This window comes from Podarcis bocagei (assembly GCF_964188305.1).
Source record: "Podarcis bocagei genome assembly, chromosome: 2".
Taxonomy (NCBI): Eukaryota; Metazoa; Chordata; class Lepidosauria; order Squamata; family Lacertidae; genus Podarcis; species Podarcis bocagei.
The window spans coordinates 75,940,271-75,956,449 of NC_138126.1; the positions used below are offsets into that span (position 1 = coordinate 75,940,271).

The 16,179-nt window shown below is 42.1% G+C and overlaps 1 protein-coding gene and 1 long non-coding RNA gene across 16 annotated transcripts in view; one reads left to right on the top strand and one right to left on the bottom strand.

The window, feature by feature from the left end:
- Positions 1–464: 464 nt before the first annotated feature.
- Positions 465–16,179, bottom strand: part of ACSL6 (acyl-CoA synthetase long chain family member 6) — a 79,441-nt gene continuing 63,726 nt past the window's right edge. For all 10 annotated transcript variants that reach the window (XM_081185560.1, XM_081185566.1, XM_081185565.1 and 7 more), the window contains 9 exons: positions 14,453–14,587; positions 11,893–11,988; positions 10,773–10,845; positions 9,555–9,643; positions 7,769–7,885; positions 6,479–6,622; positions 5,373–5,474; positions 2,959–3,030; positions 465–1,305 (listed from right to left, as the gene is read on the bottom strand). In XM_081185560.1, coding sequence (XP_081041686.1) covers positions 1,165–1,305; positions 2,959–3,030; positions 5,373–5,474; positions 6,479–6,622; positions 7,769–7,885; positions 9,555–9,643; positions 10,773–10,845; positions 11,893–11,988; positions 14,453–14,587 — 969 coding nt within the window. In that variant the 3' untranslated portion in view covers positions 465–1,164. The remainder of the gene's footprint in view (positions 1,306–2,958; positions 3,031–5,372; positions 5,475–6,478; positions 6,623–7,768; positions 7,886–9,554; positions 9,644–10,772; positions 10,846–11,892; positions 11,989–14,452; positions 14,588–16,179) is intronic.
- Positions 936–9,548, top strand: LOC308582493. 6 transcript variants are annotated; one of them, XR_014005701.1, is made up of 4 exons: positions 967–1,066; positions 2,579–2,671; positions 7,850–7,918; positions 9,265–9,547. It is a non-coding gene; the product is annotated as an uncharacterized lncRNA (long non-coding RNA). The 6 variants fall into 6 exon arrangements; XR_014005697.1 differs by lacking the exon at positions 2,579–2,671 and having other exon boundaries at positions 936–1,066; positions 9,207–9,548; XR_014005698.1 differs by lacking the exon at positions 2,579–2,671 and having other exon boundaries at positions 936–1,066; positions 9,265–9,548.

The following is a 16,179-nucleotide window of genomic DNA, read 5'->3' on the forward strand; positions in this document are numbered from 1 at the left end:
GGAAAGCTCTGACTCAAAATCCTATTCTATTTGGAATCCACTGGGGTGGTGGGGAGTGGAAGCTGCAAAATTATGCAGCATGTTTATACCAACTATCCTTCTGTTTTGCAAGTTGCTGTCAGGTAGCTGCCACAACACAAGGCAGTCAGTTCTTTAAAAGGAGCAGCCACAGAGATCCCTTGCTAATTGCAGAGACATCCAAGACACAAGAAATACAAAAAATTCCAGGGCCTGTAACATTTCTGACATTTCTGGCAATTACAGGTTAGCATTCACCCAGCACGTGCCACTACACTGTATTAAGTAGGCATGAAATCCAAAGCTCTTCCTACTTCGATACATATGAAATCCAAACTCTTCCTCCCATCTGTTCTTTTTGTGAATGGCTCACACAAGGTGAATTCAATTTATGTCTTGCAGGGAAAACATGTGCTACCACTTAAAGAACGATTAAACAATTCCAGTTTTAAGTTCTACATCAGGGTAACAGATTTATTTCTGGCTTTGAGCATCCAAGAACATTGAGGTAGACCACTAGTCTTTGTCAGATATCTCGCTGAGTGGGACCCTGGTACTTTTAAGAGCTCAGTTGCAGTGAGGAGTTCTTGGCCACATATGCACGCAGTAGCAGCCAAGGGTGAAGCTACACCACACGAAGGAAGGTGCCGTACCATGCTAAGGAAGGTGTGTGCATGATATGCAACCTGGGAACTGCTTGCTTCTAAAGAGTTCTTAATGGTACCCATACAGAGAGACATCTGGAAACCCTATCACATCATTGAATCATCCAGGAGCTTAGAGGAGTGTCATACAAAATGGGCAGGTCCAGTCTGCTTTTCTTTCCTGTTTGCTAAGGGATCTTTGTTTATGTTTTTGCAGGTATTAATAACAAAGGTGTCTGTAAAATGCTTTCAGAAGGAGTGGGATTGAAAGTAGCTTAACGGTTGTCCAGTATGTTTTTAAGCAATCTTCAAGAGCATCCATTACAACAAGAGGAACTAGAACTAGATGGTAAAAGAATTACTCAGTGATGGTGTCTTCCGACAACAGAAGGCTCGCGTGGAAGGTCAGATGCTTATTCGTTTCAACTGCGCCCTTTTCACGTTTCAGTATTATCCTAATGTTGCTACAGAGTCCATTATTCTGAAGAACGTTCCCCTGGTGTCAGATGGAGATGCTTGAATAAAGCTCTTCTATCTGTTTCTTGAAAAATTCTCTCAGCTCTGGTCTCCTAGCCTTTAATGTAGGTGTCAACAAACCATTTTGTACAGAGAACATTTCGGGGTAGATGTAAACAGCTTTAACCTATGAGGGGGGGGGGGAAACAAGTCAACATGTTTATAAAAATATACTGTAACGTTGAATAAAAGGAAACAGCTGATTTGATAGCTGTGTTCCAGACATATCACACTGGTCACTCTGCCAAGTATTATTCTGCACACCCACTCCTATGTAGGATGTAATAGCCCAGTGCTAACACCTGCCTACTTTTAAATTCAGCCTTTTAGTTGCAGAAATTCATCAATAATGTCCCTAGCTTTGCCCAATACACTGGTTTTTTGAACAAAAGGTACCCCCCTCCCAATAGGGCAAAGCATGTGACTTTTACAGCATAAATTATAGTAAGCAGTCACTCTGTATTTTCGTTTATCTGACTTCTTAATACAACCCAGACTATTTAGATATTTGGAAGTTTTGTCGCTCTTTATTTGCTTGGCTTGTTATTGAAAGGTGAACAAATTTAGTGTGCAATCCTGTGCATGCTTATTTGAGAATGAGGTAGCTTGCTGCATGGATGAGGTTCTGTGCCTGTTGCTTTGGTATAGAAATTGGAATAGAAATTCTAAATTTGGCTGTTGTTGTTATCACTTGGCAATTAATGGCAGACACAATGTATATTTTAGCAACAGACTTTTAAAAATACATTTCTGCATCAAAAACAATCTTAAAAGGCTCGTTTCTAGGATTGAGACACAATGAGGACATGCTGCGTTCTCTCCACCTTCTGCAGAAATAACTGGCACTAGGGGAAATAAAATTTTAACTATTAAAACACTTGACTACCTTTAGCACTGAAAATGAACTGCAGTGCCCACTTCAAAGTTTCGTGTTGGCAAAATCTTTGCTGCTGCTGTGAAAAATGTGTTGGTGCTAAGCATTAATTCTGGAAGCAACTTAAGGATCATTTATGTTTTATTTGCATTTTTACGATTAAAGAGTAACACATTCTCAACATTTTTTATAGACCAGTTTTTGAAAAAGCAGGAAAGCTTTATGTGGAATTAGTTTCTACAGTCTCTATTCTTGTTTAGTGCATGCATTATGACACTGCAAGTGCATTTATTATGCTGTTGCCAAATCTAGTGCACAAATGCAGGCACGCTTAGGAATTATACGAATGTTACAGCTGTTACATTTGTGTTTTTAAAAATAATAGAATCACAACATGACCTTATTTTAGATCACGCTTCTTAAATGATATGTGTGTGTGTGTGTGAGAGAGAGAGAGAGAGAGAGAGAGAGAGAGAGAGGAGTACATTATGTCCATTTTTGAACTTCCCTTATTGGAGGTTTGTAGGTCTGCCGCAAAAATACCTACGTCAGGAGGAGATTAGTCCATGGATGGAGGACAAACAGAACAGCTGTATTTTCCAGGTCAGCTACAAGAATGGTAATTAAGCTGACTTTCCAGTACTGCTCTCAGCTTGAATGGAATATTTTATCATGTTATCTATCATAGAGAGAGACCTTCTTTAACATTACCTTTCATGCATTCATAAACAGACAAGGATAGTTTTATTTCATAGAAAAATACACACTTGAGTACTGAACCACAAAGCATAAGCGAGGCATTGGGGCTTTTATATAATGCATGCTAAAATCCCTGCTATTCAGCCACAAAGAAGAAGCTCATCTGCATCTAGTAATCAAAAGCTATCATCAGTATTTAGTATTTACCTGTTCAAACGAATGAAGTCCACTCTCTTTCCCTAACTGCACCATATCTTCCATTATTGCTTTTTTGAGCTCCTAAGTAAGAACATATGAGAACATTTACAGCCAGGAAGTCCTTTAAATAATTATTTATTTGGCTCTCTGTTGACAATTAACTTTTCAAAGAAGCAGAGGGTGAAATGTGATTATACTGTGTAGGGCAAGGATGGGAAATATCAGGCAGAGGGATGAATTGTCTGTCCCATGACCTCTTTGTCTGGCCCTTGGAACTCTCCTCAGGTCACACCCTTCACATGCCAAGCTTTGCAGTCCAAATATGCCCACCTGGAACGTGTCTTTGAACTCTGACATGGGGAGGATAGAGGCAGGGTGCTTGAGTGTTCGTACAAAATAGCCTATTGTACAAAAGGTAAAATTTACATTTGTTGCTCCACCCATTTTTGGCCACTACTGGCAAGTAGCCCTTGCAAGATTGTTCAGAAGGTTATGTGGCCCTCAGCTTGAAAAACATTGCCCATCCTTAAGGAATTCTGGTCCTGTAGTCTTCATGCAGAAGTGTCTGAAATACCTCCTTGATTTAAATTTCCCAAGCATGAACACATTTCCCAGGACAAAGACTTAAATTCTTATTCTGGCATGTTGTCTTGGAATTTGTTCTTAGAGCTCTGAGCTCTCACTTTCCTCTTTGCATTTAAAATTAAAGTACAAATGAGTTCAGTGACTGAAACTGTATCTTATAACGCCAGTTCCAAAATAGTAGATTCCATTCCATTCCACAGAAAACATTCCCTACACCTTACACTGATGCCATTTGCAATGTTATTTATCTAATGCTGTCAATATGAATTGCATTTTGCACAGAGGCCAGGTCCCAGCCCTGATCAGCTGGCAATCTAAAGAGAAAGTGCTTACAGTCTACTTCCTTAGTGTTCTAATAACCAAGTCCCTGGATTATAGCGTAGGCATCTACTTAGAAGTAAGTCCTACTGAGTTCAATGGAACTTACTCCCAGGTAAGCAGGGATAGGATTACAGCCTTATTTCTTGAACATCCCAAGAATGTTGCCAGGAATTACTTTTGCTACTGCTAAATCCTAGCTGCTCTACATATTTCCACCCCCTTACTCAAGTGGTAGTAGCTCACCTGGCTTTGTCACAAAGGAGTGGGGAATTAATTAATTATTCAGATACATAGGAGCGTAGGAACTGCTTTATAATGAGTTAGGCTATTTGTCTATCTAGTTCAGGATAGCCTACACTGACTCATAGCAGTTCTGCCGGGTTTCAGACATGGGGTCTTTCAATCCCTAGAACATCCAGGCAGTGCTGAGAATCTTGACCCCGTTTTGCAGGCAGTACATATGTCCACCACTGAGCTATGGTCCTTCACTTATGGCTTCCACCAAAGATAAATGTGCTGGAACACCCATAGAAGAAATAAAACCTGCTCTTTAGTAGCTTTGCTGTCTTCTTTCTGGAACATTACTGCAATCTTTATCTAGTCTAGGCAACAGCAGAGAAATCACATGATTTGGCGCTGGCTCAGACATTCCAAGCCTCCAAAAAACAAAATGAAACAAAAGCATATCTCACTGTGCAAAAAAATAGATGTCATCTTGTAGCAATGGAACAGTACTGATAAAGAAAGTGGAAAAAACCCAAGATGTTATACTAGCTCCTGTTACAGGACAGAGCTTTGCTTATCTAATGGAATCTTTCTAACAGATGTCCCAGTCTCTTAACACAGTAATCACCTAGCTACTTAGAGCCAGAATTACACATTATGTTAAAAGCAGTTTTAACTACTGTGCTTTGGACTTGGCTGTGCCTTTCTTTATGAAAAGAAGCTGTGGGAATCCCGACCAGGATTAAAACCCCTTTTCCCTTTTTGCCTGAAAACTATCCAAAGCAGTAAATATGTCATTTGGGGGCCTTATTATTAGCAGGAAAACTGGGCATGGTTAAGCTCCCTCGTTCTGTGCTGTGGATCTGATCCAGTTCAGAGCCCCCTGTAGCTGCTTTTTTTTCTAAAGAAAAAGTCACAGTCAGATCCAAACACATTAGCTGAATTGTTTTAATTCAGCCATTCCCATCTTGGTGCTCTCCTGATATTCTCGATTACGGTTCCCATCATCCCTGACCATTGGCCATGCTGGCTAGAGTTGCTGGGAGTTGGGAGTCCAAAACATCTTGGGGGCAACAGGATATGGAAGGCTGCTTTTAATGTAACATTGAAGTTGGCCTTTCAGCTTATCATATTGCATCATTCGCCATAAGGCTCTTTCAGTGCACTGGCAAATTCTGATCTACCGATTAGAATTATAATTTATGTTTGTCTGTTCACACACACCCACACACCCAAATTGGCACTGAATTGCATGTTAATAATGCACAGGAACATGTACATAAGCAATTTACCGCATTTTTACAGAGCTCTGCAAAAGTTCCATCAAAGCCTCTTTTCTTGGCCCAGGCTGGCATGATTTCAGCATCAGGTGCAACAATCCCCACCAGGAAGGCCTGCAACGATACAGATAAAATTGGGGGCTGTATTTGTGACACAGCAAACCCATCTTGATCCCTTGAATTTTGCTGTGCTCTCTTATCTGTGCTTCCTAAATAAGAGTGCTTGTCAAGTTCTTTGCCCTTTGCCCCCCATTCCTCAAACAATGATACAGCAGCTTCTGCTTATCACAAGAGTCAGAGCAGTGTGTGTGTGTGTGTGTGTGTGTGTGTGTGTGTGTGTGTGTGTTCTCAGCAGTGGAGGTTCAGAACAGAGCTCTGTTCTCTTAACTTTTGATAATGGCTTCCATATACAGTGGTACCTCAGGTTACATACACTTCAGGTTACAGACTCCGCTGACCCAGAAATAGTGGTTCAGGTTAAGAACTTTGCTTCAGGATGAGAACAGAAATCATGCTTCGGCGGCACGGCAGCAGCAGGAGGCCCCATTAGCTAAAGTGGTGCTTCAGGTTAAGAACAGTTTCAGGTGAAGTACAGACCTCCAGAACGAATTAAGTACTTAACCTGAGGTACCACTGTACAGTAAATAGTTCTGCAATAAAGTTACTCTCACTTCTCCTCCATAGTCCTTCAGCTCTTCTAGTTCCATCAGGAGGATGGCCCCAAATGTTACAAAATCTGCATGTGGGTGTGTTGCTTGACTCTGCTTATGCAGTTGTTTCCCTATTGATCTATACAGACTTTATAGAGTATGCAGGTCAATCAATGACCACTGCGCCAGAAAGTTTGCTACGTGTCCCAGAATGCCTTGTGCCTGGGACATCAGTGAGCAAATGCTGTGCTCCTCTCATTAAACTATGTATCTAGCTGCTGAACTTACCTGCTCAGCAGGTAACAGACACCAACATCTTGTATCCATTTTGAACATTATTAAATGGAATAAATATGACACCTTGCCTGTTCCTAAATGCAACGCCCCCCCCAACCCAAGAAACAATACAAAATGGTATAAAAGGCATGACCAAATTTCAAGCATAGTTTAGAAAATGGATAGCGTTACCTGTAAACTATCTCCGTGCACATATATCTGGGCGACAGGCTCACTGCGAATGTAGATATTCTCAATTTTCTCTGGTGCAATGTATTCTCCCTGAGCCAGTTTAAATATATGCTTTTTTCGATCAATTATTTTAAGTGTACCATTCTGTGAGTAAAAAATGACATGAGACTGTAAGAAAAGTCTGTCTGCTGGTTCAGGCCTAAGGCCAATTTAGTCCAGCATCCTATCTCCCATAGGGGCCAATCAGATGCCGAAAGGGAAGCCTGCAGGTGGGGACACGCTTATGCAGCAGCAAGTAATCACGTAGAGCTAGGGAAAAGTGAGATCGCCTTGCCTGCAACTCAGTTCCAGTCTACTGGGTCCCTTCTGAGCAGCAGAATTCAAACAGATTTCAAATTTCTCAGACTGGCCAAAGAAGCTAAGGTCAAATATCTATGAAACCTAACAGAAAGTGGCCGGCCCAGGCATAGTAAAGCCACGGGTGGGGAGGAGGTTAGGTATAATCACAACAACACAAAGAACAGCAATGTTGGGATTTAAACAGGCTACAACTATAGGTGTCAGCAGGTTTTGGGGTAGGCATTGGGTGGGTATCCTGAACTCAACCAGCCCAACTGCTGGTAGATGATTGGCAGGGTTGATCAAGGTTATGGGTCACCCCACAGGGACAGATACATACCACAGTATGTATCACATCCAGGCAAACCCCAAAATCACCATTTGGGGTGCTATAGCCCATTAGCTCCCAAGCTAGGCATCAGAACAAGAAGTACCTCCTCCAGGCTCCCATTAAGGGGATACCCTGTGACCATGGACCACCCCCACCCACATAGACTGAGGATCCAACCCAATGCCTTATCCACCAGTAAGATGTGACAATTGCTATGAGGTAGCGCATAAAATAAGGTATGGGGAGGGTTGGAATCTGAAGGGAACCAATGTTGGAGCTGAACCCTGATGTAGGTCTGGCATATACTCATATCACACAGTAGTACCGTATTTTTTGCACCATAACACTCACTTTTTTCCTCCTAGAAAGTAAGGGGAAATGTCTGTGTGTGTTATGGAGGAAATGCCTACGGGTGGCATACCTACAGATTTTCCTCCTCTAAAAACTACATGTGTGTTATGGTCGGGTGCGTGTTATAGAGCGAAAAATACGGTAATTTTTATCCACCACTATACTCATGATCTGACGAACACATCAATGTCTAATTCACTTATTCCTTTGGTCAGAGGGGCTTGTAAACCTGCAATCTTAGTGTGCAAAGTTAGCATTTCAGTACATACGTGCAACCACTTCCCGACATCCCCAGTATGAAGCCATCCATCCTTGTCTAAAGCTTCCGTGGTTTTCTCTCTATCTTTCAGGTAGCCCTTGAAAACGTTTGGACCTTTCACACAAATCTGCAAGAGATAGATCTGCTGGTACACTGCAAGGTAGACATCTTTTTTAAAAAAGAGAGACTTAGGCCAATTGTTATAACTTCACACAAATGATGAATATATGGGCAAAAAGTCTTCAAGAACCTCAGCCTATGGGTTAGACTGAGCCACACAAGGAACTCTTATTTTATAATCACATGCCACTGAATACTGGCATAACCCTTTTCTGGGGAGAGGAGGGCCAACCACACAAATATACAGTTGGCACCACTGATACAAGGTGGGAGACTTTCAGGAAGCTGGACCTGTGAGTTCTAGAAGCACAGCTGTTTGCCTATGAGGACTCTGTGCCAACAATGAGTAGATTGGAACATGTGTAATGCTTCCTGAGTGAAGGTTTTCTGTTCCATCTGAGCAAAGACCAGCCTGAGCCAACACAACATACTGTTAGATGCACAACAAGCAGAATAGAAGCATCATTTGCAACTTAGGATGTTTTGTAATATTTGGGTTTATTTACAAATTTACCTGGGCTGTATTTTGGAGAGGCTATATCAGATAGTTGTTTTAATTATTATTTTTTAATTCTTATCCCCCCAATTATATCCTGTAACAATGATGCATGAGAAATCTGCAACTTTTTGCTTTGTTGTTGTTTATTGTACTGCAGTTTGCAAAACAAAATTATGTATTAAATAAATATATGCAAGTCAAGCATAGGTGGAGGCAGACAGCTTAACATTCAACAAAGCCAGTCCATTGTTCCCACACCAGATTGCCAGGGAAAGACACCTTTCTTCCTCCTCAGCTGCTGTTAGCTTACAGCTCCAAGCTTTCTCTGTCTCCAAAACTCCAGTTGCTCTTCTGTTTCTTTCTCAAATGCACATATTTTGCTTACACCATCTTCAGCTGGGTGTGAAATGTGTGTTGCCATATCAGACTGTTGCAGCAGAAAGAGTCTTGTAGAAGACTTAAGAAATGCCTCGTGGCATAAGCTTTCATAGTCCACAATAACTTATGCCCTAAGACTATGAAAGTTTATGCTATAACTTATTTGTTGGACTTTCAGGTGCCACTCTTCTTTGTCCCCGCCCCTTCAAATTATTCCAGAGAAAACCAAGAAACCATCTTTAAATGATGAACCGTTTTTTGTTCGAAACCAAACTGTGCTCCTGCATTCCTTCAAGGCAAATCCACAATAATAGTCCTATTCACAGTAATCAGAAAGCAGCCTCACCACAATACTAATCCTGGCCAGCAGACAAGATGAATGTCTAAGCCCACTGCCACCATCTTACTCCAAAGATGCTGTGTATATTTCATTGTGCCTGTTTTCCTTTAGCTGTTCATCCTAAACTAGGCTTCTAAGGAGTTATGGCATGGACCTTCTCCCTTCCCAGCGCCTGTCAGTTCCAGGAATTCTTGCCATTACCCTGCATGAAGTTTGGATCATCAGTACTGAAATGAAAGAATGAGAGCCAATGCCCGACTTGCTCGCTTGCCTTCCTGAGCACCAGAGCAAACTCCTCCTGCACCTGAGCTTGTTGGTCATGTCCTCGAGAAATATATGTATCTTTGCACCCTCCTATCTCCTGTAAAGGAGTGACAGATCTTGCCTCTGGAAAATGGTTCATTGGCTTTTTTAAACTACAAGTGAGACAGCAAAGAGTTCAGGAAGAGTGCATGTTACCTCTCCTTCTCCTTTAGAAGAAAAGTAATTTAGTTCTTCAACATCCACCAGCTTGATTAAATTACAGGGCAAAGGTGCTCCAACATGACCTGCAAATCACAGAGAGATGATAGTTTTTAAGTTGCAAGGTACCATAAAGGTCATCTAGGCCAACAACCTGCCCAGTGCAGGATCTAATCCCTTGACATAGATTTATGAAAGTGACAGTGCAGTTCACAGTGCTCTCTGGTGAAGGAGACTGCTCTGCAATCGAGTCACTGGCTTCTTGCCAAGGAGACATTTGTCTTTTTAAAAAATAAATAAAGAAAAACAAAAGTAAAACGACTACAGCAAATTATTATCATAAAAGTATCTGAACATTGCTGAAGATGCAGTTTTATTGCTAGTCTAGTGAAAAATAATAATTGTAATTAGAAGTGAGGGGAAAGAGCACATATAACCCAGAGCTCATCTCTTTCTAAGGACAATCCAAAGGAGGAAACAAAATCCAAACAGGGCCACAGATTATCGTAAGTCACAGAAGCTGGGATCTAAAGAAATGATATACGCATACTGGTAAGTAGCATTTGTTTAGGCTGAGCACAGCTGTTGTTTCAGTGAGAAAAGGGACAAACCACTGATTGGTTTTTAAAGCTGCTTGCCTTTTTGGCAGTGAAAAATGCTGAGCCCAAAGCTGCAAAGTATATCACGATTACACATCATTCTCCTGCACGCACATACATGGCATTTTAGGATTCTGACCTAATTGTTTTCAAGCTTAAATAAGCTAATTAAACATGCATTCTAAAACAGAATTTATTAAGGGGCTTCCTTATTCCTCATATACCTAGTAGGTCACTGCATTCTACAGGAGTTTATCCTTAAAATCTCTGAAATATCAGAAGCCACAGTATTTCAAAGCAGAGTTTTCAGTGCAGCTGCTCCTGTTTTGTGGAACATTTATCTCTGTTGGGATATGAAAGGTGCCCACTATCTGTAGTTTCTGGGGGGGGGGGGGGATGATAGACATATTTGTTTCAACAAGCCTTTCCAGCTGGATGAAAAGGTCCCTGTCTTTGATGTTCATTTTGTATTGTTTTCACAGCTAACTTTATTTGGGTTATGTATTGTTTTTACAATTATTCATAGCTGTTTTTATTATTTATCTGTGAATTATTTCATAATGCATAAAAAGGCAATTGATTAATTGATGATTCAGTACCCTGCCTGGTTTATTACCTGATGTCCAGTCCCCTGGAGTAGTGAAGGTACAGCCAGCTGTGCATTCTGTTTGACCATAGCCTTCATAGACCTGTCAAAAGTATGTAAGAAAATAAGAACAACTTTACTGGGTCAGACCAAAGGTCCATCTAGTCAAATCAGATGCCTATCGGAAGCCTTCAAGCAGAACAAGTGGACAGCCGAATTCTCCCACTTGCGATCCTCAGCAACTGGTATTCAGAGGCAGAACAGGTATTCAGAGGCCTGCATCATTTAAACAAGATGATGCTAATTTCACCATTTTATTTGAAGGCCAAAAATAAATAAATGAGTAATAAATACTTTTCTCTCCAGTGTTGGGACTCAGGAAGAACACAATCTAAATTACAATTGTGAACAATAATAGCTTCTGATTGCTGAATTTAGAGATGGAGAAAGACAGTAAAGATGGAGGAGAAATCTCTCCTTTGTAGGAACTCTGAGAGCAGCTGAAGAGGATGCACTTTGGAACTTGTACTGCAAGCTAGGAAAGCCACTAGTACCTGGCTGAGAATGGCATGAGCCAATTATAGGTCAAGTTTAGTGCTACAGGCCTCTGCCCACACCTGAAAAGGCCTGTCGGTGGTTGCTGCTAAAGAAAAAGGAAAGACACTGCAAGCTGGGTTTGTCTTACTCAGCATCCCTGCCACCTTGAACACCCATTTAAGAAGGGTGGGTGCATCTAACTTGTTTCTTAAAAAGGGAGATCTTCAATGGTATCTAGGAAACACAGGGGCATCCAAGGAGGGGGATTCCCCTTAGACAGAACTGGAAGGCAGACAAATCTGGCCCCAATCTGTCTATAGTACCTCCCCCACCTGATCTGAACTGTAAATTAAAATCTAGACACAAGTTCTGATCAGATCTTTTACCATTAGCATATTACTTTTGCAAGGGACTTGCTGTATGTAAACATGGCTCTTTATATGGTCCTAATACTTAACTCTCCCTATTTCCATTATGGATGTGTTTAGTTCCCACAGTGTTATTAGTTAATACCACAGCTCATTTTTAACAATCTAGCTTTCCCCTAAAGGTAGCAGAACTTCTAGCTAGGAAATAAAAAGTGCAACTGGATAAATGTACAGGTGCAACATACCTGACATCCCAGGGCTGCTCGAAGGAAGCCCAGAACAGTGGGAGAAGCAGGAGCAGCTCCTGTTACAATCATCCTAACACAGCCACCCAGGCTTGCCTGTTGGGCAAAGAGAACATTGAAAAAACAGCATATAGCATAAAGAAGTTATTGTACATATTTGCACAGTATACTTTGGGCTTTCAGGGACAACAAAGATCAGCCTACCCGTTAGATCAAGTCGAATAGTTTATGCCTATATTTCCAAACCTCTTTCCTCTCCCACATTTATGAAGATCACACTGCATGCTGGAAGTCCGCTCCCCTTCTGGGGGGGGGGGGACAGTGTTGCAGGAGTGCATCCAGGACCTCCCAGTAACCCAGCTGTGGGTGGAGGGATGCCGCCCAAGTCATAGGGACTCCCAGCCGCATCACGCCCCCCGGCTGGCCAATCAGGTTGGCTGGGGGCATGGCCACTAGCCATTTAAGTTGGTGGCGAGCCTTTAGGGCTTGAGTGGCGGTTAGGCATTGGGTAAGCCTTGTTTATGGGAGGGGAGGTTGTTGCCTCCGCCTGCCCCTCCACGTTAAGGGTATCCTGTTAAAGGGACCCGGACGTGTGGATCCTGTCCAAAGCCATGCCACAACTCCATCGGGGACCCTGGGGGAGCTCTTAATCAATGTATATCATAGGGCTCCCCCTACCAGTGGTTTACCCTTATGAGACTCCTGGCAGATGTGCAGGAGTCAGGATATAGTCCGGTTTCATTCAATGCCTAAGCCAAGCCGCTCACATCTGTAACCAATAAAGTTGTGGCCTGTTTTATCCCATTAACCTAAACATTTGTGTCCATGTGTTTATTATCTAATGGAACTGCGGGGCCCAGGGCCTCGCCACGCAAACGGCTACATTCCTGACCTTGCCACACATAACACACACACATCTCAGCCTAGGTGAATGATGTTCTGGGAGAAATGGGGAGGGGAGGGAGTGTAGTTCTGAATGCATAATATGGGCTGTAGAATATTCTATTTTCATGTCAAATAAAACTGGATTGTCTGTATCCAGTAATGGTTTTGCACTAGCAGAAAGTGTAAAGGTAAAGGTACCCCTGCCCGTACGGGCCAGTCGTGTCCGACTCTAGGGTTGTGCGCTCATCTCACTTAAGAGGCCGGGAGCCAGCGCTGTCCGAAGACACTTCCGGGTCACGTGACGAAGCTGCACTGGCGAGCCAGCACCAGCGCAGCACACGGAAACACCGTTTACCTTCCCACTATAAAGCGGTCCCTATTTATCTACTTGCACTTAGGAGTGCTTTTGAACTGCTAGGTGGGCAGGAGCTGGGACCGAACGACGGGAGCACACTCTGCCACGGGGATTCGAACCGCTGACCATACGATCAGCAAGTCCTAGGCACTGAGGTTTTACCCACAGCACCACCCGCGTCCCTAGCAGAAAGTGTACCCTCATGCAAACCATGACATCCAATTTTCATGGATTCCTTACCCACTGCAGTCCCTACAGAGCTGTTCCAAATAGCATGGGAAAAGATACAGAGGTGCAGGAGGTAGGAACAATGGGTGAAAATTTGATGCCCCACCGTACACAATCATAAGCATTTTCTACTACTGCAAAGCCACAGCTAGCTACAACCTTGTATTTTTGTTTCTTGCTTTTAATTTTTTATCATTACATTTTTTTTTGGAGGAGCACACAATTGGTTGGAGCAAGTACTGTTGAGTAAAACTCTTAACTAATGTATTTGAGACCTTCTGATAAGACTCTGAATATGATCTTGCTTCTTACTGGTCCAAGCTTTCCTTTTGTGTTTCTAGTAATGGCTTCATTTCTTGCCTCATGCCCTCCTCCCAAATGTGCTCTGGGGGGGTGAAAGTAACCCCAGAACAGCACACAGGCGAGCAGGAATGAGATTGTTCTATCAGGTAAGCAGAAATATTTGCACTGATGAACAATCTCCTTAAAGCTACAATAAATTTCACTTTTGGTATGCGAATTTTCACAATAAGAGGATCGGGATTCTATTTGGGGTCTCTTTGTTTACTCCAGCAATCCTGAATTAGTCACTTTGATAGCAACATTTCCTGTGATTTTCACAGTTTAGGTACTTGTGAACTTGCATAAAACTAAACAGCCGATAGAGAGTGAAAGATTAGTTGACTCTTAAACAGTTGCTTCTGTCTGTTGCAAAGACAGGGCGGTGCCATGGCTAATGCCTGAAAATTAAGTCAGGGAGCAGCCAGATTCTCCAGTTTAGATTAAAATCCAGACTGAAAGAGACTTCCAGCTCCTTTGAAGGACAGTAAAACTGTTGCTAGGGGGCAAACACCCATTCAGTGACTGGGACCCACTCAGCCCAAGGTTTGTCTCCATTCATTTGAATAACAATTCCACTCAAAGGCCTCACCCATAAAAAATGCTGCTGGGGCCAAAACCCAATCCATTACAGGGCAAGAAGGCTCTCTGGGAAAGGTTGCCCCCCCCCCCGGTAATTTTTCTAGTTTCATGTACAATTTCATTTTCGTAAAGGGTTCCTTGCACAAGTGCCCATTTTTTCCAGATCCTTACCTGTATTTTATTAAAGAATAGTCTATCCCACAGGCTGTCATTTCTGATTATTCCACTTTGAACTTCTGCCTTTTTACGCTTGGCAGCAAATTCCAGAAGCCAGCGTTTCAGTGGGGTGTCTGCTTGACTGAAGATCTAAGAGAATGCAGAATGGCAGGGCGTGGGGAGAGAGAAAAGATTGCACAGCTTAAAAGGGAAGTGGGACCAAATTTATCACTGGCATAAGCAGACAGGGCTCCACAGATGCCAGCAGTATAATTAATTGTTTGAATTAATCATAACTATACCACTGCTAAAAGTTAACAATAAAGCTCTTCTGCTGCAATTCACTTTGAATTATGCTTTCTGTTCTCTTCTAAGGGAAAACAAAATCACTGAAAAGTATGTATAGAGATTAAGGTATCCCAAGGGCTTCCATTGTGTAATTAGCTTGGCACAGCTATATAGAATTATTGGGGATATTGTAACAACAGAATAGAAACATCTGGCTGCTGCAGAGCAGTTCCCAGTCTGTTAATGAGCTAATTGTGGCTGGCTGTTATTTTTATTAATATTTTATGATGTGGCAATTATGGCAAATCTCCATGTCAAACCAACCTAAGATTCATCAGAAATCATTTTATAAACAGCCCCACATGCAAAAATGTTAGAGAGTGGAAGTCAGACTTCTTTCACGTTGCTGTTACAACTTCAGGTGTGTTGATTCACAATCTCCTTTTCCTGCTTGCAAATCCATTCTCAGGTATACAATGCTAGTACACATCAAAGATGTGAAAAAGCAAAGAAATGTACAGGCTTCGGCAGCCCACGGGACACAGTCCTTGCTGAGGGCCACATTCCAGGATTGGGTGGGGCCACAGGTGGAAGTGGGCAGAGCAATAAATATAAATGTTATCATTGGCTGGTTTCTACACACACACACACACAAACACACACCCTTCTCTACTGACTATCCAGATAGACGAGATTTCACCAGAAGTCAGCCCCACCATCACCACCCCGAAGTATTTTATTGGCAAATGTTGCAGTATGATGTACACATGCTTGCCTTCCACATCAAATTAAAGAAAAAGAAAGAACGTTGAATCAATTTCCAAACAAAAAATATATAAATTGTATCTAGAAGTCTGTTTTGTATCTAGGGGGGTGGATACAGAAAACCTAGATGAGAACTGGGTACCAATAATAAATGTGTATCACATTCATAGTTTCCGGATATGACAGGTAAATCAAGCATAGTGCAGTCATAACATTATTAGAAAATAGAAAGTAGGTCAACTCTTAGCAGACACTCCTGGAAATCATCTCTGGAAAATTTCCTGTTGTGTACCTTTCACAGCTTAGCAGCACCCCATGCATGTAAAGCACCAATCAGTCCATGGTGACAGCTGAGAACGTATTGATAACATCACCTTGCCCTAGTGCACATTCCCTGCTTACAAACAAGGCACAGAGTGCCGGAAAGAGTCTACAGTGGCTCCCTGTCAGAAACTTCCCATGGCCCAGTAATGAGAAGGCTTGCATTTAGAAACTTGAGGCTTCTCAGGAGAAAGGTTTTTAAGTCTGACTGGGATGCTAATTCCCCGCTCACAAACAGCCCTAATAATATTGCACATGACACCTTAACACTTGCTTTTTGCAAGTCGGTGGAAAGGGAGCTTCTCTGATAAAGCAGACTGGGTGCTATATCGTTTGTATGAATATTTTTATAATGTAATTTTGTGCTT